Below are 16,771 nucleotides of genomic sequence, written 5' to 3' on the forward strand. Positions count from 1 at the left end.
CATGGGACACCTTCTCGTTGATTTAAAAACATTTTTATTTCATTAAGGGTCGCACGGTACATCGCTCTTACAAATGAAGTGCAGAGCCTCGCCGGTAGCGGAGGGTGTCATCTTTTCAAGTATGTACAAAGAGAGTCCTGGTGTTTACGACTTCTATTTTCCACACGGCCGGTCCAGATTGGTGCTGACGAAGCACGGAATCAAAAAAAAAATACATCAAGTCGATGCAGCACAGCTGTAGGCCGTGGGAGAGATCGCCGTCTGGGCTGGAGGTAACCGGGCGCCACCTCCAGTCGCACACAGGCCTTGCAAACATCAAGACGTCCTGTTTGGAACCGGGCGCCAGAAGACGGGGGGGGGGGGGGGACTACAGGAAGTGCATCTGATCATTTCTTTAGAGTACCAGAAAAACCGCAGTTAATGTTAACTAAAGGCGTTAAACACAAAAAGAATCAAATCGTAATTCCCTTCATCCTGACGGTGCGATGATGATGGTGGAACATCGTCCCGATGAAGACGTTACGTTAATCCACTGTACCTGGAGAGATTAGGACAGTCTGGATGACAGGGCTGTGCAACATTTGCAGAAGAAAAAAAAAACAAAACATGCTAGATGTTTGGTGCTCTCAAACATGCCCGCAGAGAAACCGAGGAGAGTCACTGTCCTTTTCTCGTTCCTCCTTTTCCGCAAGGACCCACGCGTCCGTTAGCGAGAAGCAACCGCTACGAGTTCACGCACAAACAGAGATCTACGCTAGAGAACACTGTAAACCTAAAGATGGAGGTGAAGCCAACCTGCAGCAGGTCCGCTCGACGTGGTCACTTATTTCAACTGGCCGTCCGTGACGACAACACGCTCGCCGCCGTCCGACAGCTCGGGCGCGGCGACCCGCCCGACGAGCGCCCTCTACAGGTGACGCTAACGCCAAGCAGCGCTCGGAGAAGTTCTGACAAACATGGTGTGACTGGAAATATACTTTTAAGGTTGAAGTACCAGAGCCCGGACGCCACGAGTACTATGATGCAACTAAATGTGACACCGGGCTGGGAATGAAGCTCGAGGAGAAGCCTTCTCAGAGGGCTGGACCTTTAAGACACGGACAGTGCCATGAAACAGCCTAGCTACATGCTAGCGCCGTGCTCGGAATATCATATAGTCGCCGGGGAGTGGGGGGGGGGCGTTGCTTAAAATGAATATCATGGAGGCGTGAGCGTGCGGCCTAGCGAGGACCGTCGCTCTTGGAAGTCCCGCCGTGGGAGTCGGATGCTCGTCCTAGGCCTCGGACTCGAGGTCCTCCTGTCCCTCAGCGCTGGACGGGTCGCTGGCCTCCGTCTCCAGCAGCAGGAATTTGCCGTCGCTGGTCAGCGGCATGTTCTTCATGAGCTGGGCCAGAGCGGCCGGGTCCTGGTTCAAAGACGGCACCTTCAATTCAGCGCCGCTCTATGACAAACGTAGCGTCCGACTTAAAGAGGACCTACCTTCTTCGCCTCGGTGATGTCCTTGGCCAGGCTGATGGTGTAGCAGATCTGGAAAACAAAAAAAAACGGCGGTTTTGGGAACGGATCCGATGGGTCGGGTTCGGCGTGCCGGCTCCACCCACCTTTTCTCCCTCGGTGTTGCTCTCGAAGACGAAGGCGCTGAACGAGGGCTCCCCCTCGTCGTCCCCGTCGCTCCAGTCGCGCCCCTCGACCACGAACCCCATCAGCCTGCCGTTCTCCTGGTGGGCGGTGAACTGGCACACCTCCCCCAGCTGGAACTGTAACCGGAGATGATGGTTCTTTCTTTAAAAAAAAAAACCCAAAACAACTTCCCCCCATTTCCAACATTCTCTCTCGGCCGAGACTCACGCTCGTCCTGGTCACTTGTGTCTGAGGGTCGATCAGCCTGTCGGGGGGAAAAAGAACACGCTGTACTCCTTTCGCTTCTCGATCCGTTCGCGAGAGAAAGAGAGATCTCTGCGCTGGATTACGATTTCTCTTGACGCTCGTGAGAGAGAGAGAAAAAAAAACAAAAAACGGTCCTGCTTCGCTTTTGTCGGCCGGTGTGGAAATGACTCACGGTTTACGCAACCGTTATGAAACCTGCCGGATTTGCGGAGTTCTCGTTCCGAGGGGACTTTTCAGGTTATAATGATTGCGATCTGTAAATAACACCGTCAAACGCCAGCGCTCGGCGAACCGGTTGCCTGGTTACGGCCCCGGCGGCCTCACCTGAGGCTGCTGCTGGTGACCATCAGGTGGGACTCTGTGGTCCTGAAGATGTTGTGGATGGCCCGGGCGGCCAGCACCTGCCTCATGGCCTCGTAGATCACTTCCTGGTTGTCGCCGCAGCGCACCGCCATGGAGCCCAGGAAACGCACGGCAAACACCTGCTGCAGGAGGGAGTCTGCAGGCGGGGGAACATATGTCTTTACTCACGGTAACACGGCACGCGGTCAATCTTTGGCCAAACGCGAGATCTGAGAGGAGAGGAGTCACCGTCGCTTTCAGAGGAGGGGCCGTCATCGGTTTCTCCGAAGGGGTTGGTGCGTCTGTTTGGGAGAGCGGACGGGATGAGTGAACCTCCCGTCCTCTGCCCGGGAAGGACGGATCCTCGGCGGCCCCTCACCTGCCCCCGCTCCTGTTCTGGTCCTGGAACTCGGAGGCCGGCAGCATGATATCAAACTGAATGGGCGTCCCGGGGGCGATCAGGTCCTCCGGTTCCGGCGCGGCGCCCGTCTTCTGGGAGGCGGCGCCGGCGGCGTTGTGCACGCCTCCGGGCTTCGCTCTGCGGGAATCACAAAGCGCAGAGTGACATTTCCACCTGACGCGGTGATGAATGTGGGACTCGGCCAGGCGTCTGACCTATCGGGGTTCGGCGAGCCTTCTTGTCTCTTCTCAAAGCTGGTGATGGGGGTGACCGCCTGGATGGCAGTCTGGTTCAGTCGGATGGCCACGGCCTATCAGCGGAGACACCACACACACACACACACACACACACACACACACACACACACACACACACACACAATAAGGATTGAACGAGGGGAAGAGCGATGCAAAGTTTAAAGCCAAACTTTTTTCTTTTTTTTTTTTTGCCTTTTTTAGGGGGCTGGTGACAGAATGGACCAATCACATTACTTTCTCTGCTTCCAGATTGCAGAGGCAGCTGTTCTGATTAAACCTCTCACACTTCTGAGAAGGGAAAAAAAAGACGGCCGACGTTCCTGTGTGTGCGTGTTTGTGCTTCACCTCTGGATTGTCGGTCAGGTAGATCTGTCTGGAGATGTTGTTGACGGTGCAAATCCACTGCGAAAGAAGCGGCAAACAAGAGCTGCGTTGGGACTTCCTGTCGCTTGGCCGTTGAGCGCCGCAAACTACAAACACGGCCTCCTCACACTCACCTCCTCATACTCCTTCTTGCTCTCGGCTTGCAGGATCATAGACCTGAAACCGGGGTTCAGTCAGTGATCCGGGGTGCGAGCGTCGTGTCCGACGTCCGGCGGCGTCTACGTACGTCTTTCCCGAGGGAGAGGTGATCTGGAAGCAGTAGTGTCTGTCCTCGCACTCCACGGCCATGACGGAGCTGTTGTCCAGGTCCAGCACCATGCCCCCCGCCACCGCCCCCCGCGGCTGGCACATCAGGTTCCCGCCCTGGGTGAAGAAGTACAGTCGGTCCCAGGCGGTGGTCACCAGGCCCGTTTTGCTGTTGGAAAGGAGACGAGCCGATAAGAAAGGGACTCCGACTGAACTCCAAATTCAGGTCCCGCAGGGGGGTTTTCTGTGTGGAGAAACAACAGATATGTTCTTTCCGTGTCTGCGTGGGGTTCCTCTGTGTTCCTCCCACAGGCCAAAAACATGCAGGAGGTTCATCGGAGACCCTACGTTGTCCACATGTGACTGGTTGGATGTCTCAACATGAGTGACTGTCCACTGGTCAAGAGCGAACCCCAGGGTCACCCCTGAAAACACTCCATGAGGCCGGCCAGACAAAGTGAAGGCAGGTGTTTCTTCCTGGAAGAAGGCCGTAAGGAAAAGATGTGACCTTTGAGAAACTCCTCCTTCATTGATAACAAGGGACCCAACAACATCTGTGATTTTGCTTATTACATGAAAGGTCACTGTCAAATCTTCCCCTGCGGTTCAACATTTGATAATCTCCCAAGATGTTTTCCTTTTTTTGTAAAACAGAGATGGCCTTTGGTGGCACGAAAAAAAAACATTTCGGATTTGCACCGGAGGAGCTGAAAAAGTTTCCAAATATCCAGACAAGGCGGGACACGAGACGGCCGAGGCAGAATTCCGTGCTGCTCTTAAAGGAACGTGTATTTAACGACTGGAAATGTAAACAACGACAAAGGACCGAGGACGGCGCTTTGGGGAACGCCTAGAACTATAGCCAGTCAAATGTAGCCCTGAACAACACTCCTCTAATATTGTTAGCTTCTCAAGGATATTTTCCCTTCTCTGGGTAAGAGCCGCACACACCAAAGTTCTTGAGAGGAATTTGGAGGCGGCTATTCATCCGGGCTCCTTGAGTGTTCCGTGCACATCACCGGGTGAGCCGTGCTTCACTTAAGAGTAATAATACGCTTTTATCTCGCAATGGGTCAGATTTGGTTCCATTAAGTTGCTAGAAATAGTGGCAGCGGAGAGGTTGTAAGTAACTGCCTGTAGAATGTTGCCGTTTCCAAAGGTCACGGCGGCTGCTGCGAGCACTCAGCAATACCACGGTCAACTTTTTCCCTCCGCTAAAAGAAAATACCAGTGTTGACGGGATGTGAAATAATGATAATACATCCTGCCTGTGTGCGCCGCGGGATTTGAAAACATGTCTTCCTGCGACACGCCGCTCTCGCCCATCGGAACAGCCGCCCGCCCGCTCTCCGCGAACGTATCGTCGTGGTTTATTTTTGCGCACGCACACAGTGGGTCGGGTTCGTTGGAGGGTTGTTTCCCTTCACGAGCCTGATCTTGCTCTTCTACGTTTTCTTTGTTGCTGTGTCTTTTGTAAATCTCGCCGCTCGGTGCGGGTGTTTGCTCTCCGCCGCGCGACACGGGGTGATGCCGCGTCCTCACATTAAGAAACCGCTGCGACCTTGGCGGCGCCCCGTCGGCGGCGGCTGTCGGTGTTTGTCACTGAGCGGACTGGCGTTCGGTGGAAACCTTTTCTCTGGTGTCACAGACATTTGTCATAGACTTCTGAGGTATGCAAGGGGGGAGACAGACTCTGACAGCTCTGACATTTCGCTAAATCACGCCGCGTGCTCTGATGCAGTTCGGCCCCGCCGGAACCATTAAGGAAGTTTCCCCATCTCGTATATCCTGCCGCAATAAGCTGACGAGGCGCGGCGGCGACGCGCTACCTGACCCCCCGCCGTCTGCCGGGACAGACTTATTGTTCGCGCCGGTCATGCATATTCCCGACGATCGTCTGGGACGCTCAAGAAAAACTACAGTCGATGGAGCTCGGGCCGAACCCGCCGACAAATTGGCTTCTGAAGATTAAAAAAAAAAAAAAAATACATATCATTTTCCTCCGCGACAGCCTTGAAATATTTCGCCACGTTCGGAGCATAAAGAAGGAGGCCCTGGATTCAAGGTGGGTTGTCGTGACAACACATCGGTCTTACTTCCTAATGTTGAGGTAGCCGGCCTTCTGGATGAGCGTGCGGTTGACGGGCTCTGTGTCCTTGTCCGGCATGTAGACGCCGTCTTCCACGGACAGAAGCTCCCGCTGCGACGCTCGCATGGTTTCTGCCTCCGTGTCCAGCTGGGCCTGGATGCTGGACGGCACGAAAAGGTTCGGACGCTCCCTTAAAAATGGACTTTGAAATTACGCTCGGACAGGTTATTTGTACCTTTGGGTCATGTTGGACACGGAGGAGAGGAAGCTGTCCATCTTCTTTGACACGAGCTCAATGCCCTTCTTGAAGAAACCGATCTGACACGGATGAGAGAGGGAGTCATGTGGCTTTCTGACCTTTGCAGGCAGTTTTGGACCCAGGAGTTGCCAACGTCCTCCTGGGAGGTTCTACCAAAGGATTGTTTTGTCTGGACATTAGCGAGAGCTAGCGGCTCAACGTGGCATTGGAACATTAAAACAATAATATTCAATTCAAATTTCTTTCATAAATTAGACGATAATGTTCGTATAACATTCAGATAAAAAGGTGTTTAATTTTTAGGTAGATTTGTAGAGCTCTTACAGCCCTGGTGTGCAGACAAAAACACCAGATTAACCAGGTTAAATCAACATTTTAATTGGTTGTTGTTATGCAAATGCTTTTTTGTTTTTATAGTTTTCAGTGAAGTGGTTGTTTTTTTTGTTCAGGTTGATAGCTGACTGCACGCGTGGTAAAACGATGACGGCGCACAGAAGCAGACGGCATTTTTGCTTTGCGGCAGGGGGATTATTTTCAGTTCAGCTCTTTAGTTCAAAATGTTTCACGCAGAAATGAAATGTCGTTTTCTCTAGAGCACTTAATAAATGCAACACACCATAATTTTTGTTAATATATATATAAAGCATAAAGGTACAAAAAATACACACAAGCAGAAATAGCTTCATTTTAGAAAGGGTTTTGTGGGTTCTGGTGTTTGCTTTTCTGGGGGAAAGAGATCCAAATGACTCTTTTAAGTATTTACGGTGCCGACTCCTGCTCTTAAGGAGAACATTTGAATACCGATAGTACTCTGTGTGTGTGTGTGAGAGAGTACCTGAGCCTGTGTGTAGCCCAACATTGGTTCCAGCATGGCAACCCTCTTGCGATACTGCAGGGCATTGAGGGCACAGTAGTACTGCAGGGAGGCCTGGTGCTGCTTCCTTCTGGTGTAGGCCACTTCTCTCACCAGGTCCATCTTCAGCTGTCCGTTTGGGAATGAGTGTTAAGTGTGCAGCGGAACACAAAGTTGCGCGCACATACACACACACAAACCGACGTATTCTAGACACTAATCCATCTGGTTTCAGCTCCAAAGAACCGGCGTCGCACAAACATATAGAGTGCCGCTGGATTTGACTATTTTCTTTTTAATTTCAGACTCCCGTAACGTGCTCCTGTTACCAGAGCATTAAACCGCTGGGAGGTCTCTTACGGCTTGTGATCAACTGGACCATTGCCCAGTCAGTGGAGCAGAGAAAGCAATTCCCCGCCGCTCTACCTTCTCATTCTCCTTCTTCTTGGGTAATCGGCTATACTTGACCATCGCCGCCTCGTGCTCTGCAGGCGAGGGAGAAACGAACGTCAATTCCACCTCCGACATCTTTCCGAGCCGAGCCCGGAGAACGTTTTCGGGGTCGTACTTACCGTCTGTGGCGATGCCGAATATTTCCTTAAGCGTGCTTATCTCTGCAAACAGAGATAATGAAAGGTAAATGTCATTCTCGACATTCAGCGCTAACAAGGGGTGGCTAACGATTAGCAGGAACTACTCCCAGTTAGCTAACATCGCATCACTATCTTGCTGAGTTTTTTTTAATTAATCTGTGGCTGCTTCAAGGTCAGTTTTCTGGTTAGCCAACTGGCAGATTGCTTTCAAAATAAAAAAATGTTTGTTAGCATCACGTAAGAAAAACGAGAGCCGTGCGTCCCTCTAATCGGTTGGTGGTTTGATTCCCTCCTGTTTGAACACCAGACTGAACCTGCGGTTGCTCCCGATTAGCAGGGATAGCACCTCGCATAGCAGTACTGCCATTTTGTGTGTGTGTGTGAGAAATGGCTTTTCTTTTGCCTGTGATTTGAAATCGGCTATCAAACAGGCCGGGGTGTCTAGTTGTACTGGGGCGAAGAAGAGGAAGTCAGCCTGCGAATATGAAGAGCAGGCTGTATCACGTAATAAATTTGGACTTTGCTGTGTAAGTGAATTATATCTGCAGACTGAATATGTCTGGTGTAGATTTTTCACGCAGAATTCTAAACTAACTTGAAGAGAACAGGCAGATAATTATCAGCACATTGTGATAAAATGTACAACGCAAATGTGTGTGTGTGTGTGTGTGTGTGTGTGTGTGTGTGTGTGTGTCCACCTGTGAGGTCTTTCTCTCTGAACTGGATCAAGGGGAAGACCATGCTGTCGGCCATCTGGTTGGCCAGCTCCGAGTGGAGTGCGTTTAGCTGGTTGGGCGCAAAAACACACAAAAACATGGAGGAGAGAAAAACAAATCAAACAAAAAAACGCCCTTTTTTGCAAAGTACTTAAGTAGGTGTGCACTATTTGAATGCCCGCACTGATGGCTGCTACCAGGTTGGCGGTGGGAAAAGAAAAAAAATAGGTGCACAATTACAGACAATGGATTCTCAAGTAGTCGTGGCGGAACTCTGCTTTTCAGAAAGAGAGACTAACCCCGGCAGCGGCTCAGGATCTACTGTGCTGCTCCATCTGCACACACTGCAGGCTATTATGTTTATTATCACCAGGGGTCCACAGGGCAGTGTTGTTGAGTGTGTGTGTGTGTGTGTGTGAGAGAATGATGGCACTGTGCACTTTCATAGACTAAAACCCAAGATTTTTTAGAACCCATTCTTGCTCTCAAGGTCTATTTGTATATTTGTGCTGCTGCAAACCCAGCAGGATGAGCGGTATGGATAATGAATGAATGAATTCAGTCTATTTATAGGCTTGCCTATTTATAGTGGCTTGTCTATTGCAGTGTTGTTGACTGGCGTGACAGCGTTGTGTGTCATTCTAAGGTTCGTGCCTGCTGAGGCCGAAAAGCTACCCGTCAAAATTGGTGACGTGTATGCACGGGGACAACGACGATTCAATTCCTTGCTGAATTTCAGATAACTTCCTGGTCCAAGAAAGCTTTGGTGGGGATTTGGGGGTTTATTTTCAGGTTTTTACTTATTTAGTCTTGGACATCTGTTGTGATTTTAGAAAACAAACAAGCACAAGGATCGAAGTCCTCATGGACAATCTCTATGTCGGCTCTGACAGGCTCACAACCACCTATAACCTGAATAACCTGGTATGTGCTAAAGTTCAGCGGATAAGGAGCCCCAATTCTTCCGGTGTGTGATTCGGTCACGTGTAACCAACAATCGGCTATTGTCCTGAGACCCTGTGTGTGTGTGTGTGTGTGTGTGTGTGTGTGTGTGTGTGTGTGTGTGTGTGTGTGTGTGTGTGTGTGTGTGTGTGTGTGTGTGTGTGTGTGTGTGTGTGTGTGTGTGTGTGTGTGTGTGTGTGTGTGTGTGTAAGATCAGTTTCTCTGCACGTCCAGAATCCTACTGAGGTTATAAATTGTACCACACTGAGGCCGAATGGCCGTGTTTAAAAATTATTTTACACAAAAGGACGTCGATAAATTTCATCTGGGAAGTACCTTCTGCCATCTGGTGGCACCTTCCTCAAACTAGTGTTCAGGTCCCCAATGTGGTCTGGCGTCTTCTGTGTTTTTTTTTTTTTTTTTGCTGTTTTTTTTTTCTTTCCTTCAAAACACTTTTTAACACAAAATGTATTGATCGGTGGCTGTGATCGCTCTCACCTCCCCTACTGTTTTGGCGAAGTTCTGCAGCGTGGTAATGACCTCCTCGTCGCCTTTCCCCAGGGCAAAGTTCTAGACACACCGAAAACAAAAAGAGCATCAGACGCTTCAGTCACATCAGTCGCACACACACACATACACACACACACACACACTCATGTATGGGAATTACTGTACACCATGACTTACTTTCTTCTCATATTCTAGAAGTTGCTGTGAGAGCTGCTCAGTGGCTAATCCCATTTCACTCTGTTGGGGGAGAGAGAGCAAAGTTAACGGCCTGGATTACCGCCGTTCCTGGCAGGTCTTTGGGGAGAGCGCCCTGCCTGCCTGACAAGAGTTTGCAGGGAAAATCACCTCAAGGGAAGAACAAGCATGAGGCGCCAGGTCTTACAACGGCCATGTCTCGCAAGTTGTCTGCAGCTGATTTAGAGAGGTATTTAAAGTTACGTTACATCATTCGAGGGGGTGGGAAGAACACGAGGCTCGTAAAAGGCCAAACCTGACATTTTGACTGTGATTAAGATGTCGTCGTTCACGCAGGTGATAAAAATATCCACCGGCTTTCTATTCATCTGAGCCATTTTAGATTAATGCCCACAACCTGCTCAACGGCTGAATGGCAAAGAGAAATATCCACCTATAAAAAACAATTGTTATCCATCTAGATTGTTCGTTGCCAAAATGTGAAGCCAACCGGGATATATGGTTTGTATGTGTGTGCTTAGTCGCAGGCGCACACACACACACACAGTCCGCATACCCTTGTTTGTTTAATGCTTTTCACGTACATAAAATATTTCTTATGTTATACCACGCTTAAGCAAACACTGCCATATCAGAGAGACACAGCTCGAGGCTATTCTATGGATGTGTGTGTGTGTGTGTGTGTGTGTGTGTGTGTGTGTGTGTATGTGCGCACGCACGGCACCTGGGCTCCGAACACGCGCTGCATGGATTGCAGCAGCTTGTTGGTGTAGTCCGTGAGCATGCCGGCATCTTCCTCGAACACGCTGAGCAAGGAGCGACTCTGCGGGACCAGACACGGAGGCGTGTTTATGATCATCTCAAATTCACAACAGAAGGCAAGTCAGCATGAGAAGATGAAGAAGAAGAAGACTATCTGGTCACATTCAGTGATACAGCACAGCAGTGAAATTTGACCTCTGCATCTAACCGTCCTAGATGAACCCTGAGCAGCAGGCAGCCACCTAGCAGTGCTTTGCTCGTGGACACGGCGGCTGACTATGAGGGACCGAGGAACCCAACAAGGAACATTCAGTTCCAAGGTAGCGACCGATTCCACTTCAGTCACGGCGCCGTCATACAATCGCGACTGTTCACAAAAAATCCACCCTGTCTAGATCTCAAGGTCGGACGAAACCAGACATTTAAAAAACAATTATGGATGAGGGGCTTGAACATCAGATTGTGGTGTCATTTGCATACTTTTAATACTATTTTGATTGGCTGATAACATCTACTACTGATAACAGCTCTATTAGAGCTGCGTATAACAAGATACCAACTTTTACCTGTGATATGGACGTGAGGATTAACGGAAGATGGAAAATTGTACAGGTACAGTCTATAAACTCGATGCTTATCACGGAATGAGATTGCAAATGTGATGTGTGGCTTTCCGTTCTTAAGTTAATACGGTGATGTGTCTCCTGTGGGGCTACATCGCAATACTGTAATGGGATTACTTTGAACATTGACAGGATGCAGGACTTTGGTGGCTGCAGTGGGTATGTGATTGAAACCGAGTGTTTGAAAAGAATCCTCACATTAGGTGTGGAAACTTTACAAGTATTAGTTTAGACACAATTAAAAGGGAGATGACAGGTGGAAAGTAGCTTTATGCTCCTGGATTTATTGGTCGGTGGATGAAAGTGCAAACAACGCTGCAAACCACCAGTGTAATGTCAGGTTTGTTTAAACTGTGCACTCATTATACACAAAAGAAAGCCCTTCCTTTCTCCACACGCAAAAGTGAGTGTGTTTCCAGCCTGAACAGGTGCAGCAAGGCAGGGCAGACGAACACACCCACTGGGTAAAGTCTGTTTACAGTGCGCTCCAACCGAATGGTACTACCCGGTACACTTGCATTGACCCCAATTACGCCTGGGCTACATCTAATTACAGCTGTGTTAGCATTATCGCCGCGGGAACCCACGTAATTACATTGTAAAAGTTCAATATAGAGTTAGAAAAAACAGATCATAAGCTTCGTTAGATGTGAAAAAACGGGGAGAAGGCGTGGAACACAAGAGATCCCCCTTCCTGTCCACGTCCGAGGGCCGTGACGACACCCAATAACCGATTTCGCTTAGCCCCCACTGTCCGATAATGGACGCCCCCGCATCCTCCCTTCAGCATCGTGCTAACCGGGCCACCTTCCCACACACTCACACACACACGCCATTAGCTCAGACTTTTACATCGCACCGCCAATTTGAAGTCAAAGAGATGAGTAGGCGGTGAGAGACGCCGACGCGACCGCGGAGGCAACGGAAACGTCGAGAAGTCTCAGTCGAGAGTAGCCGTTCTTGCTAGTTTTCTATTTCCTTAGCAAAGTGACCACTGAGCGCTGTCACCGACAAATGGATGGAGCCTACAATTGGAGCTCCTAAGCTAACTTTTCCCATGTAGCAGCTGTGTGTCCAAACGCGGGGAGCCTACCTGAGGACTGTCCTGCAAGGCGTCCTCCAGGAGCAGTTTGTGATGTACGGCCGGCATCTTGTTAGGAGGTGGAGGAGAAGGGCGACTGTGGGCTTGAATTATTAAGCGGATTGGACTCGGTTTCCCAGAATGCTTTGCGCCGGTTGAGAGCCGGTCTGCTATGGACTGAGCTCACCCTGTTTAACAAAAAAAAACAGAAAGTCGTCGAACAGAGACAAAAAATTTGAACAGAAATGTTTTTTGTTTTTTTTTACACCGTATTTTTTTCTTAATATTTTAACGATGTTTGCTAAAAATGGCGGATTTCCCGTGGCCGCGTGCCTCCCAATTGATTCTAATGGAACTACTGACCCCGTGTGGTCTTATTTAGAATTGCAGCCAATCATAACTAATTACAATCAAACATATTATTATTAGTATTATTAGTATTAGTAGTTGTAATAATAGCAATTACATATCTTAGAGTGCTTTCTATTAAAGTGAAAAGGGTTAAGGGTATCATGAATACAGGAATGTCTCAGAAAATTAGAATATTGGGATAAAGTTCTTCATCCTCTGTAATGCAATTAAAAAAACAAAAATTACTTTTTCATGGTATTCTAATATTTTGAGATAGGATTTTTGAGTTTTCTTAAGATGTAAGCTATAATTAGCAATATTAAAAGAATAAAAGGCTTGCAATATTTCAGTTGATTTGTAATGAATCCAGAATGTATGACATTTTTGTTTTTGTAATTGTATTACAGAAGATAAAGAACTTTATCACGATATTCTAATTTCCGGAGACAATCCTATATATCCATGACTTCTGAGTCATCAATATTGCACAAGTTAGATATTTAAGTGGAGCTTTAAATGAGTTCTTCACAATGCATGGGTTGCATTTATACTACTCAGTAATAGCAAAGCATCACATTTATCGTAATGTAATCTACAGTTGCCTGGTAACTCATGCAAAGGGACTGACTTTGCATGACTTTTTAGATGTCAACTGTTTTCTCCAAGGTATTTTGAAAGAAATCCACAAATTTTTGTTGACATAATGTGTCAGAAAAGTTGGTGGTAAAATTTAAAAAAGAGGAAATGAAATGTGGTACAATAGGTTGTAATTTCAGCAGTATATAAAATAAGTTGAATGGTTGTATGACGTAATATTAAGATTAAAATCTCCATTGAGTGAAACCCTTTCTGAGATCATATTAATAAAGAATAATTTTCCTGATGCATTGAAACTCAGCGTAAACTAATTACGAATACAACTGAGGCGATGGCATCTGACTATATAACCGCAGAATTTGCATCATCATTTGTGTCCCAGAAACGTATATTTAAAGAAATCACCAATGACCTGCATTAATTTGGTGGTGTTCTTGATGAGCAACATACACACACACATACACACACACACAAATGCATGCACAAAGATAACGGATCAGGCTTCAGGTGTCATATTGCGGAAGGACACTGAAAAGCCCTTGCACATCCAAGCACAAACGTCTACCCGGATTCAAGGATGAACAGATGAGGAGCCGGCAGGCAAAGGTGGAGGTCAGCTTGGGGCTGCAGAACTTAAAAATGCATTAGGGGAATGATAGAATTTTAAAAGTCGGACTTAATCAAATCAAGTCATGTAAATGGGTCAGAGGTCAACTATCTGGTTCTTTAACTCTCACCCTGTGCTTATCTTGTGGAAAAAGGGCATGTGGAATTAATTTAATTTACTATGTTCACATCAGTGACGTGCACTGAAGTTCACAGCTGCTGGAGTCACATTTACAACTGTAAGGACTCCAAAAAGTGTCTTAGTCCCCTATTTAACTAGCAGCATGAATATTGACGACTGGTGATGTTTCGTATTTCATTAGCGTCACATCTCACACACACGCCAACACATACATAGGAACATATTTGGCCCAGACAGAACATTTCTGTTTTGTTTTTTTTTTCATAGCAGCATGAGACAGCGGAAAGAGTAAATATGCTCTGTGCCTTCATGTGTTCTAAATAATTCATACTTGTTGTAAACAAACTAAAAGTACACAGTGGTGTACAACATAACATCAATCTAGACCCTCAGTTGAACTTTTAGTTGTTTCCAAGACTTTAAATTCTGGCGATTTAATCAGTTTCAATACAAGAAAAAGAAGAGAATGCTTTTTTTTTTTTTTTACTTGGTCTCGTCTTTTTTTTCTATAAAACTGAAAACCATTTATGGTCTTACCAATTACTTTTTTGTAAAATCTCAGTTTATTCTATTTATCTTGTTTATTTTGTCCTATATTGCTTATAGAAGGACAGCAGCAACAAGCACCAGCCAGGTGCGGCACAGTACTGGCTGCCTCACCTCTTGACTTTTCTCTGCAGTTTATTGTCTGATCAGCGAGAATAATTCTGTCACACACTTCACTGAAAGACATCACACAGGCTGTTGAAGGTCATGCGGTGTAAAACTGTATAATAAATATTTCTACAAAAGTTATATTGGAGACTTGCTGAGAAAAAGAAACAAGCAAACCTCTGGCTTCTGTCTGAGATTTGATCAGGAAATGCGCAAATTCTGTGATTCATAAGTGAGAGACCGCTAAAAATGATTGTAATCATACATTCGTAACACAGATCAGTGGACAAATATTAGTGTTTATTTTATGTAATCATTATTTGTTTGTCATTATTTTGTTGTTTTTTTTATTATTTTTCATGACAAGTGGAGCCTCACCAACCTTCCCTGACCACACACCACCAGTTCACATTTCATGTCATTTTTTGTTTCTTTTAATAGTATTCCTGTGTATGTGTGTATGTGTGTGTGGGGGCACCCCCCCCCCCCACCTTGTATAAAAAAAAAAAAAAAAAAAATTGTTTGGGGCATTGCAGATTCATGGTTTCATCTCCACTCTCAGCCTGTGAGGGACACTTTCTCCTTTCCTAATCTGCAATCGTCATGTTTTCCAGACTAAGTCTAGATAAGGTAGGCAAGTCCTGACAAGCAGGACAACCCTCCCCACACACACACACACACACACACACACACACACACACTCTCCCCTCGTGGACTTCTGGTCTCTAATCGGCTAATTTGTGGCTCTAATTGGACGCGACATCTCCTCACCGAATCCGATAATGAAGTGTTTGCTGGCTGGATTCGGTCTGGCCTGTAAAACAAGCCGCTGAAATGAACCCGTCCAACATGGCAGCCAGACAGGAGCACTTTTAATACCAATCAACAATCATCTTCTCAACAGTTGTTTACGGCTTTTGGACAACTTGCACACAGCGCAATACTTAGATGTAGATGTTCACGATGTCTATTAAATGCGGATAGTTAGCAGAGACCATAACGCAGATTTTACAGGAAACAAGCCACAATGTATTATACTGCTTCTTTTTATGTGTTTGCTGAACAGATTGCGGGCGGCGCAACCGTTAGCACCTCCGCTCTCGCCCAGAAGGCCCTGGTCGGATTCCCACGGGGCGACCTTTCCGTGTGGAATCTCCATGTTCTCCTCAAGTCTCCGTGGGGTTCCTCCCAGCAGTTGTATGTCTCTATACCAGGGGTCCCCAAACTTTTTCCTGCGAGGGCCACATAACTTTTCCCTTCTCTGACGGGGGGCCTGGGAAGTCTGTAACGATCACAGAGGTGTCTAAATGTAAACATTTATTGTTTTCCAGAAAGCCACAAATAACCAAAAATTAACCCTTTCTGGGATGTTGACAGGAAAAAAAAATGTGATAGTAAATAATAACATTTAATTTATGAAATAAATAATAACCAAATAACCCTTTTCAAGTTTTTCACTGATAAAAAGACCAAGGAACATTAACTTTCTTGCAGGCACGAGCTGTTTGCAGCTCTCTCATATCAAATACACTGTGAAATCCAAAAAGCAAGCAGGTTACGAAACCGACCTGATACCAACACCTACCAGGTTAAATACCCTGCATTCTGAATCTATTTTTCTCTTACCTAATCTTTTTGCTATTATTCCGTGTTATTTGACAGGGGTGTGTCCAGGATTTTTTATTTTGAGGGAGGGGTTTCAGATGAGGCTCAGACTGCAGAAGATTAGAATAGAATGTAACATTCTATGCATGCACAAGTCATGATTACGTGGCCAAAATGAAAAAAAAATCACAATGCATCTCTGGTTTTGTTCGGGGGCCGGGCAAATGTGGCGGCAGGCCCTATCCGGTCCCTTGGACCGTATTTTGGGGACCGCTGCTCTATACGATGTTATTCACATGTCATATAGACAACCATTCACCCTCCCATACATGTATATTAGTGTGTGCGCATTTGACGAAGCCATGCGTTTAAACATGCGAAACCATCAGCGTTGAGTTTACGAGGGAAGATCACTTTGTCGTCGTTGCATTTTCAACTTCCGCTCAACTTTTTCTAACCGTTTACTTGTCCATCTACACTTTCTTAATTTGCACACCCAATACCGTCCAAATTATTTACGGTTCTGCCGCTTCGCTGCGAATTGAATTGTACACTTGACCGCAGTCACTGATCGTTGTCGTCGACAGAGTTCCCAGGAGCAGCCAGGGTGTTGCGGGGATCCGGTTTGGCGGCCTCGATCGGGACGAGGATCGGCACCTCCGAATCCGAGAGAGCAA

General features: G+C 47.0%; 1 protein-coding gene and 1 long non-coding RNA gene across 2 annotated transcripts; one reads left to right on the forward strand and one right to left on the reverse strand.

Annotated features, from left to right (window-relative positions):
• Positions 1-17: 17 nt before the first annotated feature.
• Positions 18-12,334, reverse strand: appl2 (adaptor protein, phosphotyrosine interaction, PH domain and leucine zipper containing 2). Its single transcript, XM_086149419.1, has 21 exons — positions 12,152-12,334; positions 10,398-10,496; positions 9,656-9,715; positions 9,467-9,538; positions 8,009-8,096; positions 7,290-7,331; positions 7,144-7,202; positions 6,700-6,846; positions 5,841-5,923; positions 5,613-5,765; positions 3,497-3,685; positions 3,384-3,426; positions 3,232-3,288; positions 2,845-2,939; positions 2,609-2,767; positions 2,479-2,531; positions 2,212-2,386; positions 1,849-1,885; positions 1,602-1,757; positions 1,480-1,527; positions 18-1,405 (listed from the first exon to the last, which is right to left on the reverse strand). The coding sequence occupies exons 1-21, from the start codon at positions 12,206-12,208 to the stop codon at positions 1,274-1,276; spliced, it is 2,004 nt and encodes a 667-aa protein (XP_086005545.1). The 5' UTR covers positions 12,209-12,334; the 3' UTR covers positions 18-1,273.
• On the forward strand, positions 10,722-16,728 carry LOC147232537 (uncharacterized). Its single transcript, XR_015106373.1, has 3 exons — positions 10,722-10,755; positions 15,052-15,119; positions 16,682-16,728. It is a non-coding gene; the product is annotated as an uncharacterized LOC147232537 (long non-coding RNA).
• Positions 16,729-16,771: the final 43 nt, after the last annotated feature.

This window comes from Fistularia commersonii, chromosome 7 (genome assembly GCF_037954325.1).
Source record: "Fistularia commersonii isolate RoL2024-O1a breed Wild chromosome 7, RoL_Fcom_v1.0, whole genome shotgun sequence".
Taxonomy (NCBI): domain Eukaryota; kingdom Metazoa; phylum Chordata; class Actinopteri; order Syngnathiformes; family Fistulariidae; genus Fistularia; species Fistularia commersonii.